General features: G+C 41.1%; 1 protein-coding gene across 11 annotated transcripts in view; it reads right to left on the bottom strand.

Annotated features, from left to right (window-relative positions):
* Positions 1-16,661, bottom strand: part of inpp4b (inositol polyphosphate-4-phosphatase type II B) — a 138,890-nt gene that overhangs the window by 105,626 nt on the left and 16,603 nt on the right. For 3 of the 11 annotated variants that reach the window (XM_086083040.1, XM_086083035.1, XM_086083038.1), the window contains exons 1-2: positions 9,923-10,253; positions 1,069-1,113 (exon numbers count right to left, since the gene is read on the bottom strand). In XM_086083040.1, coding sequence (XP_085939166.1) covers positions 1,069-1,113; positions 9,923-10,010 — 133 coding nt within the window. In that variant the 5' untranslated portion in view covers positions 10,011-10,253. Of the gene's footprint in view, positions 1-1,068; positions 1,114-9,922; positions 10,256-16,661 lie in introns of those variants that run through there. The other 8 variants (XM_086083042.1, XM_086083039.1, XM_086083041.1 and 5 more) reach the window with 5 other exon arrangements.

Below are 16,661 nucleotides of genomic sequence, written 5' to 3'. Positions count from 1 at the left end.
TATAGGTTGCTGCAGTCCGCTTTGCTGCAAAGGCCGCTTTTCGGGCGCGGCGACACGATGGCTCTACACGGTGGCTCGTTGCCTACTATACATACAAGCGCACACGTATGTTCGAACCACTGACTTTCAAGAATTCCTTGACTTGAAATTTCACACCTTTCTTGCCAAAATGACAATTTGGTACACTTGATTACCTTGAAAGTAATTACTCTGTGGGGAATGTACACAGTTGTATCCTTTCAGTATGAATTAAGCAAACAATAGTCTCCAAGCAACATTTCCATCCCTGATTTTTGTTGTGGAATGTCTTGAAATAGAACTCCCGACATCTCGGGTGTAATAAAAAATGAATGAGACTCTCCAAACACAAAACAAAGTTTGAAGACATCCTCTCATCATTGTGTCAACAGTGTTCTCCAGGCCTTGTTTGTGTTTGTGACACTTCATTGGCTTCTCCAAAGGCATCGGGCTTTAATGATCAAGTCAAGATAAAGTGCTGTCAGAATGTATGCGACCAATTTAGAAATTGCTTTCCTTCTTTGCCAGTTTTCTTTGGACAAATAGCATAAATCAGCTTTTAAGTGACACGCGGCAGATGTTGCAGGTGTGTTCATCTGGTAAAAAAACAAAACAAGTACGTTCACTTATCATCATCGATGTGATTTTTTTTTTTTTTTAAACGGCTCAGTAATCCTCCTGAGTGTTTTTAGAGTGTTTCGTTCAGCCACAAGAATTTTGATAGACACGTTAATTATTAGTAGACCCACAATTAAAAAATGTTATTAAAAAATAACCCATACCCGAAAAGACACAAAGTCAGCCATTTTGTGTTATAAGTAGCCATGGTGGGGTCAACCTGACCATTTAGAAGTGGCCATTTTGGCAATAGATGAACTCATCCTTGAGATTTTTGACCAAATTTGAGCCATGTACATATAAAGAGAACACTAATAATGCCACTCCACGTGGTAAGAAGAACTTGATCAAATTAAAAAGGACCCATTATTATTATTTTTTTTTTATTTAAGAAAACTTTAAAACAAGAGGAGAAAAAAAAAACGTGCTTACCAAGGCTGAACTCCACCTGAGGCATATTAGGAGAGCGAACAATACCTGAAAGGGAAACAAAGTATTTGATTAATAAAAAAAGCAAAACACTTATATGAGAGGCTATTTTAAAAAATTGCAAAAAACCTTGGTCGACAGTAACTATTCTGTAGCGTAATAAAAAAAAAAAATATATATATATATATATATATATATATAAAATTATTATGCAAAAAAATAAAAATAAAATTATATATATATTTTATTACGCTACAGAATAATTACTGTCGACCAAGGTTTTTTACAATTTTTTTAAATAGCCACTCAGTAGAGAAAAAAAACATACACATGGGTTCAATATACACTGATTAGTATGTACAGTAGAACTGCCATATATATAATTTTAAAAAAAGTCCCCCCCCAAAACATTTGAGTTTCAAGTGACAATCCCTCCCATGGGTCTGACATCTGGCAGCGTCTTAGCCCTCCTAGCTTGAAGGGCTCTCTGCTGCCGCAGCTCGACATGTCATCGGAGCTTATCAAAGTTTCATCAGCATTGGCGCGAACGTGACAACGGCAGCACACGCCGCATCCCGAGGAACTGCAAAGCCGAGAGTCGGCAGAATTCTTTTTTTATTTGGATAGATAATTGGCCTGTCTGCATAGCTGAGTGCACGTAAAAATACAGACTGATGTCTGCTTGGATACAATGTGGCTCTCAATCAACATACATATGTAATTATTGTACTTTTTGCAACGACCATTACTAAGCCTAAAAGACATGAGGTGAGACTTTATGTTTTATTTTTTTGATTTAAATAAGTCAGTCGGTTGGCCGGAAATGCAGAAAAATTGAGGCTAGTCGTCATACTTGTCAAAAAAATCCCAGCCTGGACTTCTTATTCGTCATGCTAATGATGCATACGAGCACACAAACCGTGAGCCATCGCGGCTTGGTTGGGTGTCAATCAATCAGTCAGTTTTAGTGGAACTTTTGAGGAAATTATTATTTTCTTAGTCTTACTTTAACCTGTCAATTTGGAGGGTTTGACTGTTGTCTTATTTTACTCTTTACTTAGGGTGATAGTTTCACCATCTGTACTTTTGTTCATGACCTTCAGTCACCCAACACAATCTGGATGGGGTAGGTGAAATACATGCTCTATAGGGTTTAAGTCTAGAGATAAATTTCTCGCCATGCCCATCTTGTTTAATGATGAATGATCTGCCAGTTAGTTTGGTTGCATATTTCTTTAAATTGTCAGACACGATGTTCCTGAATTTGTTCTGTATTTTTGTTCATGACCTTCACTCTGACCTTCCTGTAGGTTGTTGTTTTGGTAGTAGTTACTCCCTTCATTATGTTCTTTAGCAAGAAAAATGCATGCTGGTTTTAAGTCTGGGGATCGTCCCATCAAAAACTCTCCCCTTTTTCCGTCCATGATGAACTCCTTGGATTAAATTCTTTAAACTGTCAGACAATTATGTTTCCATACACTTCTGAGTTCTTTGTTTACTTTTGCTTTTGTTGATGCCTTTCACTTTTCCGCTCTGGAGGCAGTTACTGATGTCACTAACTTTTTTTAGGGCTTTCTAGCTAAATGTTTCTCGTCATCAGCAGCTGCTGTTTTCCTTGGTCTACCCGTTTGACGTCTGTTACTTTGTACACCAGAGCTTTATTTCTTCTTCAGGGGATTCCAGATGGCTGCATTAGCTGTGGCCAATGTTTTCTGATTGATTTTCCATTTTCCAAAGTCTTTCACCCATACATAGCTTTTCATCGCACCTCAAGTACAATTGTAGTCTTCACGGGCAGAACCCAAATCTGAAGCTTTTGACGCGTTCCAATACTTTTGCACAAAAGAAAAACGGGTACGTTCAAACGAAAGCTGTTTATTTGTCCCTGATGTACACAATAAAATGAAAATGAAATCTGAGATATTTATCCCTTGTGTCACATTTATCTTTTGTCAAAACAAAATGCTTTAGTCGACAGGGAAAAAAAAGCAATTGGCCTCACTTTTGGAAGGTTGTGTATACGCACATTGTATAAAATGATTGTTGTACAAAGTTGCTTGGCCCGCCCGTACTGTACTTTGGTAAGAATTTTGAGTCTGCACGGTCCATTAGTGGAGCTGATGAGCCATGGTGAGGCCGATCGTGTCCGAGCCCATCCTGTAAGAGGCTTTTTTGCCATTTTCCGTCCAGTGCAGATGTTTCCTCTCTCGGTTTGTGTGCCCGACTGCGAACGTGATGAATGAGATACAGTGGCCGTGACGGATGAGTCGTCGGTCCTGTGGCCATCATCGCAACGGGAGCCCCGAAGGACAATGGATAACTAGAAAGCCTCGCGCTGACACTCACCAAGATTGCAGTGTGTTTGCATAATCTACGATGAATGGCTACATCTATCATTTGTGGCATTTTTGGGAGGCCCTATACGCTATTACGACGCTATATGTAATGACATGTTTCTGTCGGCTTAAAATACTGCAGACACAAAATGAAAGGAAGCCCTTTACAAGCCTGCAAAACATGAGCTATCCCTGCTTGGTTTTGTTTCAGTCAGTCTTATTTTTAACAATGCAAAGTTTTATTTTAACGCGTCAATTATGGGGATTAACTGTTGTTTTATTTTACCTTGTGTAACTGTTGGGTGATTTCGGGTAGTCTCATTTTAATGAGCAAAGCCTTTGAGGAATTTTGTGGAATGCTTTGGGATTTGTGGAAGATTTATGGTCATTTTACCTTGCAACTTTACAGGGATTAAGTCTTGTACTATATTACATACTATGTTACAATAATAGGATCAACTTTTGGGGGACTTATAATAGTTTTATTGTAACCATCTTAACTTTTTTAACCTGTCCAATTTTGGATGGATTTATTGTCACTATTTTAAACCATGTAACTTTTGAAGTTATTACAGTCGTGTTATTGTCACTTGCTTCATTTTCAGTCTTACATTTACAAGCTCATTGCTATGGCATTTCTTATTCATTAGTATTTTTCTATTTCTTACTTTAATCTACGCATCTGTAGTTTTTTTTTATGCTACGCAGTCAATTCTCTAGAGTAAATTTGACTATTTAGATAGGGGACCAAATAGACTCAGTTTTAGAGTAGGCTATGATTTAAACTAGGAAGAAAGTAAAATAAAAAAATAAAAAAGATCAGATAAAAGTCACTCAAGGGTTGAGGAACAAACTCACGAACTTCAGCCACACTACCACCTGAGCTATGCCCCTCCTACTGTTTGCTTATCTCATGAGACCAAATACATCGTTTTTGGTCTATTGGAGTTTGGAAGATTCCAGCTGACATGAGTGATATACTAACACACAGCAGGAGCTGTGCGGCTTGGCTGTCTCCCGAGCTGAAGGTCGTGAGTTTGTTCCTCCACCTTTGAGTGACTTTTATTTACTTTTGTCCCAGTTTTTTTATTTTACTCTCTTCCAAGTGTAAAGATTACTCTAAAAGTGAGTCTATTTGGTCCCACTTTAAATAGAGTGAAATTTATTCTACAGAATTTACTGTGTAGTCTATTTTGACCTGAGCAACTTTCACGGCAGTATTTTTTTACTTGCACAACTTTTGGATATTTAGTAGCGTTTTCACAGCAGCCTTACTGTAACCATGGCAACTGTCACTCAGTTTTACCCTTTGCACTACACAATGACACTCCATGCTAGGAATCAACTGGACCAAGGCAAATGCGGGATGCTTAATTACAATAATTAAATCCGTTACAGATCAGCAACAATCACAAAGCTAAACGCAGCGCAGATGCGTGGGGAGACAAGTGGCACAGGTGCGCCGCTCACAATCGATATCCGCTGGCATTATGAATATGCTAATGAGCCCGGTGAGTCGGCAGGCGACATGCAGATGCGACTCCCGCGGGGGGCCCAAAAGCAAATGAGGTGTGCATCGCCTGCTGCAGCGCACTTTTCATCGGGGCTGGAGGAATAACAGCAACATCTATCAAGCTCTGTCTGCAGGTGGCACCATAGGGGAAGTTGGGAAGTGGGAGCGCACGGGTGAGGGTAATTCATTAGAATGTGCGAAAGATCGGGTGGTTGTCTTGGCCAATGACAATTACTGCGGGACATAAGCAGGTGATCATTTAACCTCCTTTCCATTCATTGGAAGCTCACTTGGAGCTTTGGCCTTTAGCTCATGGAAGATGCTCAGTGGAAGTCTGTGGGAGTGCCGGGAAGTGAGGTGCTTCTTATTAACGCCAAACACGTAGTAGGTAGTTTGGAAGGCATATACATACATATTTCAAGAATTTTTTGTATCTTGTTGAGTGTGAAATTACGTGAAAAAAATTATAGTTTGTGGTATATTTAATTTAATCTGTTAATATAAGCAGTTGTCAACATTTAGCGAGTCAAGCGAGTAAAAAGCATGGCATTATCATAATATTCTGCAAGTGTGAAAGCGGCGTGGCTCACAGAAATGCAGAATATTCCTGACTCCACAAAAAAAAATGGTTGCATATACTGCAGGCTCAATAAGAACAACAAGCAATTTCCAAAGAGCTTTGATAAAGCCCTCACTGTGGCTATAGCCTCCCTTACCCTCTTCATGAATACATATTACATGGAAGAGCCCCAGCCTCTGAACAAGCCCAGTTTATATTCCCAATGCTATTTACTTTGGATTTGGAGATGATATTAATAATTCAAGTGTGCGTGTGTGTGCGTGTGTGTAAGCGTGGCCGGCTGACCGCGGCGGTTTGATGTTGCCGGCCATCGCTGAAATTTTCACCAGACCACAAACACCGCCACGTGAGAGACGCCTCCCATCTTGTTTAATCCGCCAGAGAGTACAAATCCCACAAAATTGTGGATTATTTCGCCGTGTGTAGCAAGGCCACATGGCCCGCAAGCTGCCATCTTGTTAGCTTGCAACTCTTGCAAGGTGGCAGTGGTGCATAAAATGATGTATTTATTTAATTATCTAACTAGCTAGCTAGCGGTATAGCACAAAAACAACATAGGTAAATTACAATTAGTTGGCTCGTTAGCCAACCAGCTATCAGTATTACACAAATATAAAGATAAGACTGTCAATTACGTGGTTTGTTAGACAACTAGCAAGCTGTTTTAACGGTATGTAAAAATTATTATTATTTAGACAATTAGCTCACAAAAATAACAGTTAACTAGCTAACTCCATCCCACACTTTAAGCTTTTAGGCACAGTTTACGTAATAGTTAGCTAATCGTATTAAGCAAAACAGTCATTTAGCTGCTTCACCCTTATATAGCCAACAGTTTGTCCGTTAGCAAACCACCGTTAGTTAGCTAGTTCAGCCAAAACAATAAAGACAACAGTGACAAAACTCTATCTAATCTTGCTATGAATAGCATCCAGTAAATTAGCATAACGTCATGGTAGGAGGTGTGTAAAGCTGCCATTGGGTTCCACCTTTCAAAGTAGCGAGCATCACCTGCTTTCCTGTGCTGTCACCGTAGAGGAGGAGGAGGAGGTAAACTATGTCACCTTGCCACCGATAATGGGGGCCTGTCAAGCCCGTCTCTTGTGCGCAACATGCTAATTATGCGTTTTCTTTTGCTGTGCTTGGGTAAACAAAAACTGAGGCACAGCGCAGCACAGCAGCAGGGCGACCGCTCCACTCCCACACCTGTCACATGTCATCCACAAATGTGACGGACTGTACGCACGCCCGCCGCGTATGTAGGGTTCAACAAGGGATTGGAGTGTGTAAATGCAAATACGTTTGCGTGTACAGATTTAATTGTGCATGCGTGGATCAAGATATATGATGAAAAGGCAACGTGGGAATTGGGCATATTTTGCTCCCCTTTGGGAAGATGAATAGGCGGTAGGTTTGCATGACAATGTTTTAATTTGCTATTATGTGTATTGGATATCATGCACATTATTTTACTTTAGGTGAAATACTGTAGTCCTCTTTCATTTGACTGCGCGCCCCTTAGGCAATAAAATGATGACAGAACACAGAAGCAGACAATAGTTGGTTTGCATTTATGGTTAGCTGCAGGTAGACGGTAGTTTGACTTTAATTGCATGAGGAAGGGAAGTCCAAGAGACAATTACCATTTTATTTGAAAGTCGGTTTCAACCAAGTGTCTCTTTACAGAGTTCAAAATGTTTTTGCAACATGCAGAAATAAAATTTATTTTATACATAAAGATGAAGTGTAGTGTTATCCTCACTCCAGATTTAGAAGGGTTTTGTGGCTCCCAGTGTTATTTTCTTTCCGTGGGAGATGGTTCAAATGGTTCTTTAAGTATTTAAAAGGTTGCCGAACCCAGTGCTAGATGTATTATGCAAAAACTAAATATTTTGCTAGTTAATTAGTTGAATTATGCAAGAAGCAATGATGTCATACTTGATCGCTTTAACAGTTTAAACAACCTGGACAGAAATGAGGAGTAGCATCAAAACACAAGTATACTGTACCAGCGTACCAAACAACGTTTCTCTACGCAACGACAAGCAAATACCAGGCCAGCCAAAATGACAAGGCCCGCTTTTTTCCCCACACTTTGACACATACCACTCTGATTTTTTTATTCCAACCGCATGTCGAATCCCTACATTTCTACTTAAGCAGACGCCGTGCCATGCCGTGAACGTGAAGCAGCTTGTTTTACACACCCACTAGGACTTGTTTGGCTCATTTCTGCATTGCCAAACATGAGTATGGTGGCCCTAAAGGGTTTGAAAAACCACAATAATGTTTAGTTCCTATGATGAACTGAGCACTTAATCTACCCCCTCCCCCCCCCCCCCCCCTTCCTTCAAATGGACCTCAACACGCTTATCAAAATGGACAGAAATTTGCTTGAGGCCACAAATGTGACTTAGATTATTAACCACACCAACCGGGACTTGTTTGGCTCATTTCTGCCTTGCCAAACACGAATAAGATGGCCTTAAAGGGTCGTAACGGCTCAATACTGTTAGCTTATAAACTAGAAGATTCAGATCACTGTAATTTTTTTCCTTCCTTTAAAAGTACATTCATGAGAATTAATAGACAGTAGCGCCAGGCCACAAAAGTGGGGTAGCTTGTTTTAAACACATTGACTAGAAATTATCAAGTCATTTCTGTATTATTGAACATAACTATGGTGGCCATAAAAGGTCAAAAAGGCTTACTTTCCTGCTTAGTTACTATGAGTTTCTGACCTTCAAGTGAGTGTCTACAAACGTGCCACGGCTTGTTAGCGTGTAGGGCTTATTTGGTTCATTTCTGCATTGCCCAACACAAAGTAGGGTGGCCTAAAAAAACTTAATTTCTTTTTTTCTGTCTCAATACTTGTTAGATACACGCAAGGTTTGGACCACAGTTAATTCTTCCTTAATTTATGATAAACGTTTACATGCATGGATGAATAGTTGCAATGGCAAAAACATGGCAGCTTGTTAAACTCAGTAGCTTTTTCTCAGTTTATGTTCTTATCTGTTCTTACGTCCTTGTGACCTCGTGAAACGTTATCAGTCATGGGCAAAGTCCCATACCAAATAAAAGTCTGCATAAACCAAGAAATACCATATGAAATACCTGAATGTTGTTCTTGTCTGCTAGCTTAAACCAAGGATGCATCCGTTGGTCACTTGGCTGGGAAAATATTCCAAGATGCATTTTGTCAAAATGGCGGAGGAGAGGATTCACGTTAGTGCTTTTTTAAAATTTTGACTTTTAGCATTTTACAGAATATGTTAGATACGGATATAGATCAGGGGTAGTTCACAAGTACACACCCGTTTCAATTACATTTTGAGTATGTTCATAGGAAGAAAGTTCACGGGATTGTACTCTGCATTCTTGACATTGGTAAACAGCTACGGACTAGAATTTGTCTCACTCATATCTGCATTGGCAAACGAGTACGGTTGTGCTAAAGTTTTTTTGTTTTTTTTTAAATCAATACTTATTTTAGGGCTCAGATTACAGTTATCTTTTTCCTTCTGCCAGATGGACATTTAAGTGTATGGGCAGTTAGTAAACTGGTCAGTAGTACAGTTAGCTAACTAGCTAGCAGTGTGAACAAAAAACTAAAAAAGTCATTTATTCATCAGACTGTTGAGCATATAGCTTCTTCCGCTCAATTTCATTGCTCAACTGCTAATGTTTCAAAAACATTTGATGATGATAATCAAATCTGAGATTACGTAATGGTTCCACCGATTATTTTTTGGGGTTTTCAGGCACTGTCTAATAAAGTATTAAAATGGACAGATGGGTGTTTTGGCGCCTTCTTCCATTATTGATGCGAGTTAAGGAGTTCCATGTAATGTTTTGCTACCATCTTGTGGCTTCTATAGGCAAATAAATCAATTATCACAACAGGGCTTGGTCCCTAAATAGTGGTGAACACAGACTTGCTATTAACATGGTGATTACTGCGATTAGGGTTGCCAAATTCCATCAATTTTCAATGTTGAAAACTTTTATGGAACGTGGCCAGAATTAATGGCAATCTATGTAAACAACACACACAAACACGCATTTCCCAGGAAACTTTTTAGACATTTATTGGAAATTATCCAACCCTTAGTAGTAAGCCTCTTTTTATTATATGACCCAATGTACCTTCACCAACTCGTTAACTATGCTTCTTCTTTCTTAGTCTCTGGGGTATCCACCTGTATCTTCTCCTCTTGCCACATACACACACTCGCTTCATGGGATGTGTTTTAAAGGGGTAGAAAGTAATCTGCTGCTGGCGCAATCACAAATAGATGGGAAAAGGATACATCAGCAGGGATGCTTAACGGTGTGATGAGGGTGGAGGACACAGGTGGAGGACACAGGTGGAGGAGCCGGATGAAGAAAATACAAGACAAACCAACCACAATGCAGGAGGCTCACCGGTCGCATGAGGCAGCTCCTCTCCAGGGCAGCTGCTCAGCTCCTTCAGGTCAACCACGCAGTATCCCGCCTCCCGAGCCCCATCCATCTGTCCGGCTCCCCCTTCTAGTCCTCCACCTCTTCTCCAGCCTCCTCTGCGGAACACCGCCGTCCACTCCAGTTTTCCCCCCCACCTCAGACTAACGACGCAGTTTGGCGGGGAAGCTACCGTCACGGCGATAGCGATCTGTGACCGCGCTCGAGCAGCATCCAAGATGCCTTTCGGAGGAGAGGGACCAGCCTGGGAACGGGGAGGGAGGAGGGAGAGGGGGGGGGGGGTCTAGGAGGTGTAGAGGTGGAGAGTGATGAGGGAGTGAGACTGGGAATTAAAGAAAAAGCAGGACACAAGTGATGTTACGTGCGATACGCAGCTCTATCCATTAATCTCGGGGCTGGCCGAGCGCGCCTAGACAGCACACAGTGTCAAAAAACACACGCACACACACACAAACTCCTGTGCTCTTTTTTCCCCTCTCTCCTTACTGAATGCATGCAGACATGTTCCCTCTGAATCCTGTCATCCGTCTGCCTCACTCCAAATCCCAATTCTCGCATGGGTCTTTTTTCTTTTTTTCCAATCCTAGTACAAGCCACCAGCTAGTTGGATAGTTGCTAGTTATCTAGTTAGGAGCTAATCAGCTAAGTCAGTCATGCACCGGCCAGTTGGATAATTGGCTAAATGGCTTGTCAGTCAGTCAGCCTATTATTGGCTACTTTTTTAGCTAGTTTCACTTATTTAAACTAAATGGGTATTTTGGGGTATTTTTACTTACAGTGATGCCTTGTACCACCACGTACAGGAATGGAGCGGAACAAAATCTTTTAGGGCCTTGGTGGAGGTTTGTGCTTTAGTGACAAGTTTAATGTGTAGACACCAGAAGCAGTAACCCCTCTTCTTACCATTTGCTTCAACATTCTGCCTTTGTGTTTGTTACTGTGCGCCTGCCAAGGTCACCACACAACAGAGCCCACCAAATCGATGCCCATTTGCAATCACGTTTGTTTGTTTGAGCGTGTGTGTTCAGTTTAATGAAACATCGCTTCACACAGTGATGAAATGGCATATACTACAATGTAGATCACTCCTGTAAGAAATCAACCTTTGCACATAATCTCCCGCACTGAAAAAAATGGCTAGATTTTTTCCCTAGAAGTTTTGATAGATTGTGTTATTACTTGCGCAAACTACCCATCACAGACATACATTGTCATTGTACAACCTCTTCTATAGCACCAAGCAGCAATTTAGAGAAGGACTTTCAATTTAAAATATAGAGGAGGCATATACAGTATATGTATGCCTCCTCTTAAGTTATGGTTATTTTCGCTATAGGTTATGCTATGCAATATATGCTAATAAGCAATCCCAGTTAGTGATAGAATATGTGTGTGGTATTGGAGTAATGTTAGCAGGAAGTTATTGAAGCACAAAATATCTGAAATTGTGTTTGTTTCTATTCGTGTTTGAAATGGTTGGCAAATAAAGTCTGACAGACATGGGAAGCGTACAGGCACTATCTGCTTCGGGTCAGTAAAGAACAATGAAAAAAGGCGAGGGTGTTACTCTGCGAGTACCACTAAATGGCTAGTTCTTTAGCTAGCTGGATAGCTCGCGAGCTAGCATGCCATTTTGATGGCTGTGTATTGAGTTTTACAGTTGGTTAGTCCTTGCATGCTTATTTCAAATAAATAAATAAACATTTTGGGTCCGTGTTTAGTTTTTAATTTAGATTGGTGGATCCGCCGCCACAGAAGGGTTACCCGTGATGGCAATAGGAAACTCTATTGATAACCACAGAGACAAACATGGAAATCCATAATGTCCATTAAAAGTTACATATTTGTGATGATTACGTATTTAGACTGAAACGAAGCCGCATTGCTCTCGTACTCTTTTTCTGGGGGGGCAGGTCCTGGTTGGGGTTGCTGCCGAATGTCCTGAATGAAGATAAATTGCTCCCAGCTAGAGCAATGAGACACGAGGTAAATCCACTCGATACGAGGCGGCTTCTTCCTCACTTCTCCTCATGCCTCTGTCACCGCAAACAACAGAACGAACACCGCCATCTTCTTCTTAATGGAAACGTCCATCCATTAACATTCTAATTAAGCTTCTTTTAAAGGCGACACATGTTGTCTTATCAAAGGCTGACGACAAAAGAGGAGGACTGGAGAAAAATCAATAGGAAACCCCACTGCAGATGGAGACGGGTGGAAGTACATGGCAGTGAAGAAAATAAACTAAGCCTATTGCGGAAAATAGATTCCCACATTAACCTCCTCCACAAAGCACTTGAGACCCATTAGAAGCTGTGCAAAATACTCCATGGCTGTGTTAACCCAACAAGTTCTTATAGCTTGATTCATGGTGGCTTGTGCATGTTTGCCAATTCATTAAGAGTTCCCCATCCGCTAAATGGCTATCAATTATCTTCAAAGAGGTAGTAGCTTGATATTTCATTTTTAATTTTTTTATTCTTTTCTAATGTAACTAATCTATGTTATTTTTCTTGCCAGTTGACTGACTGGCCTTGGCGGAGGTCTGAGCGCTATAAACTGACATTCCAGTTACCAGCTCTCATTTCAACTGATACTGTACCTCCACATAGACTCATTCAGTCCAACTGCATTAGCACTCGACAAACATGCAGACAAGCACTCCGGCCTGATGCGTCAAGCGGACCTTTAGATAAGACAAGGGAACTTGAACGCGCACGGTACCCGAGGATCAACGCGCTGCTGAGATTTATGGGAAAAGGTCAGACCTCTTGCAGGGAGAAGGTCGAAACGCGGGCCGATTCCAATCCAAAGCTGTTGTTGTTTTTGTTGTTATGTTGTGTGAAGATGCTGCGGGCCAGCAGGAGGCCTTCCTCTTACACAGAACTGCTACTTCACTCGGAGAAAACAATACAGTCAAATGTTAGAAGCTATTTTAGTGATCAGTCACTTGTTAGCTTTTACATTTGTACTAACAAAGCAAACAGTCTAACTAAATAACTCACTGGCCACATCCATACAACTGATTTACAAGAGATCTAATTAACATACTAACCTGACAACAGACCAACCAACAAGCTAACTGACCAACCCAACACCCAATTGACTGACCAATGATATTGCTACCAAAATACTGACTGACCAACCAACCAACTAACTGACTGACAAACAGACCAACCAAGCAATTAACCAATAACTAAACTGTCCACTTAACTGATTAACTGACTTGCCACCCAACTGAACAACAACAACATAACAGCCAATTGACTGACTGACCTATTAATCAAGCAAGCACTCTGGCTGGCCAACCGATGGCATAACTACTGTAAATGTCCAACTGACCAACAAAATATCAAACTAAGCTTTCAGACTGACCGACCGACTGACTAAACAACTTTCTAACTCACTGACCATCCACCCAAATGACTGACTGACTGACCAATCAGCTGACCAACAATCCAACCACCAATTTACTGAATGGCCAACAAATCAAGCAGACAACTGACTAACTAACCAAAAATCGAACAATACTAAGACAGAAACAAATACGTCTTTATGAAGTCTTGACTGAAAAAAAATAAGTCATCATTGTACAAATCAAGCAACTTGGCACATAAAGCAATTTAAAAAATACAGCAACTGTAACACAACCTCTTTGTGAGGTTAAGCTGGGTTTTCCTTCATTGATTCCTTCACCATGTCCGTATTCAATATTTAATAATATGCACAGCAGATATGAAAAGAGATGCTATGGACCTTACAAACACGCACGAATAAACAACCCACGCATCTGTTTACACTTTACAGCATCGACAGCTGAAAAACAAGCTTAGAATACAATCTGCATCGTCAAATGAAAGTTATAGGCTGACACTATGTCAAGGATACATTTTTGTTGCCCCTATTTTATCACTTGCGGGGGCTGTGGGTGGGGGACTAATCATGCAGCAGTCAATTCTTGAAAGAATCATTGTTTCCCCTAGTTATTGCCTTGAACAAAAGAGACCCGAATACAATCAAAGCCGGTGTGAGATTTAAAAGCAGCGTACAAGAGCTCATGCAAATGTCCTCTTTTGTTAATCCAATTTGGCAATCAGGGCCAGGCCTCTGTAATGACTTGCGACGACGATTTAAGACTGGCAAGTGGCTCCTTCTGGGTTTTGTATGAAAAACTTCCCAGCGTGCCTGACTTTCATTTCCTGCAGGAAGAGAAGGTGTAAAGATGAGCTGAGGTACGGCTTCCTGTCGGAGAGGTGGCGACGGTGTTGAAATATTCACGAGTGGCAGGGATAGCGAGCATCTTCCCGGCTTAAAATAAAGCTTTAAAGTCACTTGCTGGTTGGTAAACAACATGTAGACTCCCTGCTTGTTGCTGTGTACAAGACAATGGAGCCTCCAAACACCTCATATACCACCCTTGTACCTTTTGGAAACACAAATGACTGACCAACGACCTAACTAACAAACCGCCTTATTGACCAACCATCAAGCAATGTAACTGACCAACTGCCTAACTGACTGAATGTTTGGCCAAAGACTAATTAATTTGCTAATTAACTAACCCGCACACACACAATACAACTGACAAACTGGCCGATGATCTAAATAACATCAACCTAACTAACCAAACTAAAATATAACTAATTAACTAACTAACTAACTAATCATCCAACTGACTGGCTTACAAAAATTAATCGACCAATGACTACAGTATCTGACTAGCATAGTTTCTTGTGAATAATGTTTTGGGGTTTTTTTTGATTGGGGGTGGGGGGGATATTATACACAAAGTGATTTTTTTGTGTTATTTGACGTCTTATGTTACAAATTTATATAACATAATAAGATAATTTTTGCTACTCTGACTGAATCAAAAAAATCATCGCGGTTAATGCCGTTTTTGACACCTGTTACCATATTGTAGCGGCAAAGTACCATGGAAGACGTTTATTCAGTGAACTCCGTTTATTGACAAAACAAAGCTACTGTATGGCTGTAGAGGACACCCGAACCCCAAAAAATGCTGCAAAGTCATGAACAGCACCAATACTTTTGTAGTGTTTACTACTAGTTAGTCTGTCGTCTGCTCCGGCTCCAACAAGCACTAACAAGTGACTGCTGATTGGTCAAGGGGCTAATTAACCAATGACCTGGAAAATATCTCTAAATTCAAAGCTTTTGTATCCAAACACTGAAAAGTTCACACAAATTTATTTGCATTGAACTACTGTAACAGGGATTTCACAGGTCTTCAAGCTAACTAACCTACCTAAACTGGTCGAGCAAGTCAATGACCAAACTATCAGCTAACTGCTGAGTGACTGACCGTTCAAGTAGCATTAAGGGAGGAATTCATGGACTCATGGTTTCATTGACAATGAACACCTGTCAACAAAAGATTGTACTTTCAAAATCAATGTTATTGTTATATTGCTGTTTGAGCAAGCGTATTTCTTACCCCACATGCATCACCTGAAAACCTAAAAATAATCTTATTTCCGCTACACTCGTTTCCCGAGCGAGCCACCGAAGTAGAAACACACGGCCCATTGTTAGCATGCCATGCCAGATGCACGACGCACCTTCCCCTGTCATCGCCGACTCCATCTCGGAAACCTTTTGGCTCGCACTGATAAAATATTTAGGATCTCCCGTGATTAAAGTGCATCCCGCTCACCTTGGCGGCAAAATCCATTAACCCCGGGAGAATCGATGCCATCGATTCCACCGATAGAGGCAGGATTGTGCGGTGTGGAGAGGTCAAAGTACAAGGTGAAAAATACAGTGCGGCCGTTGGGGGAGTGGCTGTTTGCTTTTTAGGTGGCATGAAAAATGTATGGGGCATCAGTCAGGAGCACACAGTTATTTGCATGAAGCTTGACACTAACACAAAAAGGCCCCGGAGCACAAAGCATTGTAACACAGCATTCAGACTATTGTCATCGTTCACCAAAGCGAGCCTACAAAACAGGCTTTGTAAAATAGATTAGATTTTTCCCAAGGGGACAGGCAGGTTTTCTTTTAAAGGTTTTCTCCTACACCAGTAGCCCTCTGTATTTGTGGTCCCTGAACTATTAAACCCTTTTCACACTGCAATCAGCAAAGCATAGTGTGCCGTCGACTAACCCATTTGTTGTGTATGTGCTGCCGCGGCACAACCGATACAAGAGGTGTCGGGAGAATGATTGCAAGAGATATCGCTTGAGTTGTAGAGTTATCGGCAACGAAAACGGCATGAGAGATATAGGACTCTTTTCAGAGAGAGGCACACGTGCACTCGGCGTAAAAGACGCCAAGTCTAGTTTACCGTTTGGGAATTTGGCAGACAGTGCAGCGCTGTCCTGGGTGGACCAGGGGTGTTTGCTTTTACATGCCGCCAGCGCACCTGACAACTTGGTGACAGAAAGTAGACTAGACCTTAAACCAGCCAGTCTATTTCTGCTTCTGCGATGTCTAATATGGTGTGCATGTCTCTTCTGCGCTGAATTTTGCGGAAATTACTGGAGCCGCTTTCATTGGTTAGGAAATAAGTCGACTGCGTTCAAACACACCTTTCCACTTTAACCTGCCTATGAAAATAACTAAAGAAAGAAAACTCCACCCATTCACAAAGTTAGACAGCACTTTGCGGTAGAAAAATACACCCTATACTACAATGCTACAATAGCTGCTCACACTAGCCTACCCAAGTAGATAGCCACTG

This window comes from Leptonotus elevatus, chromosome 8, assembly GCF_054856555.1.
Source record: "Leptonotus elevatus isolate MCC_2025b chromosome 8, RoL_Lele_1.0, whole genome shotgun sequence".
Classification (NCBI taxonomy): Eukaryota; Metazoa; Chordata; class Actinopteri; order Syngnathiformes; family Syngnathidae; genus Leptonotus; species Leptonotus elevatus.
Note: the sequence above shows the minus strand (reverse complement) of the source record. Positions and strands in the feature narration are given on the sequence as shown.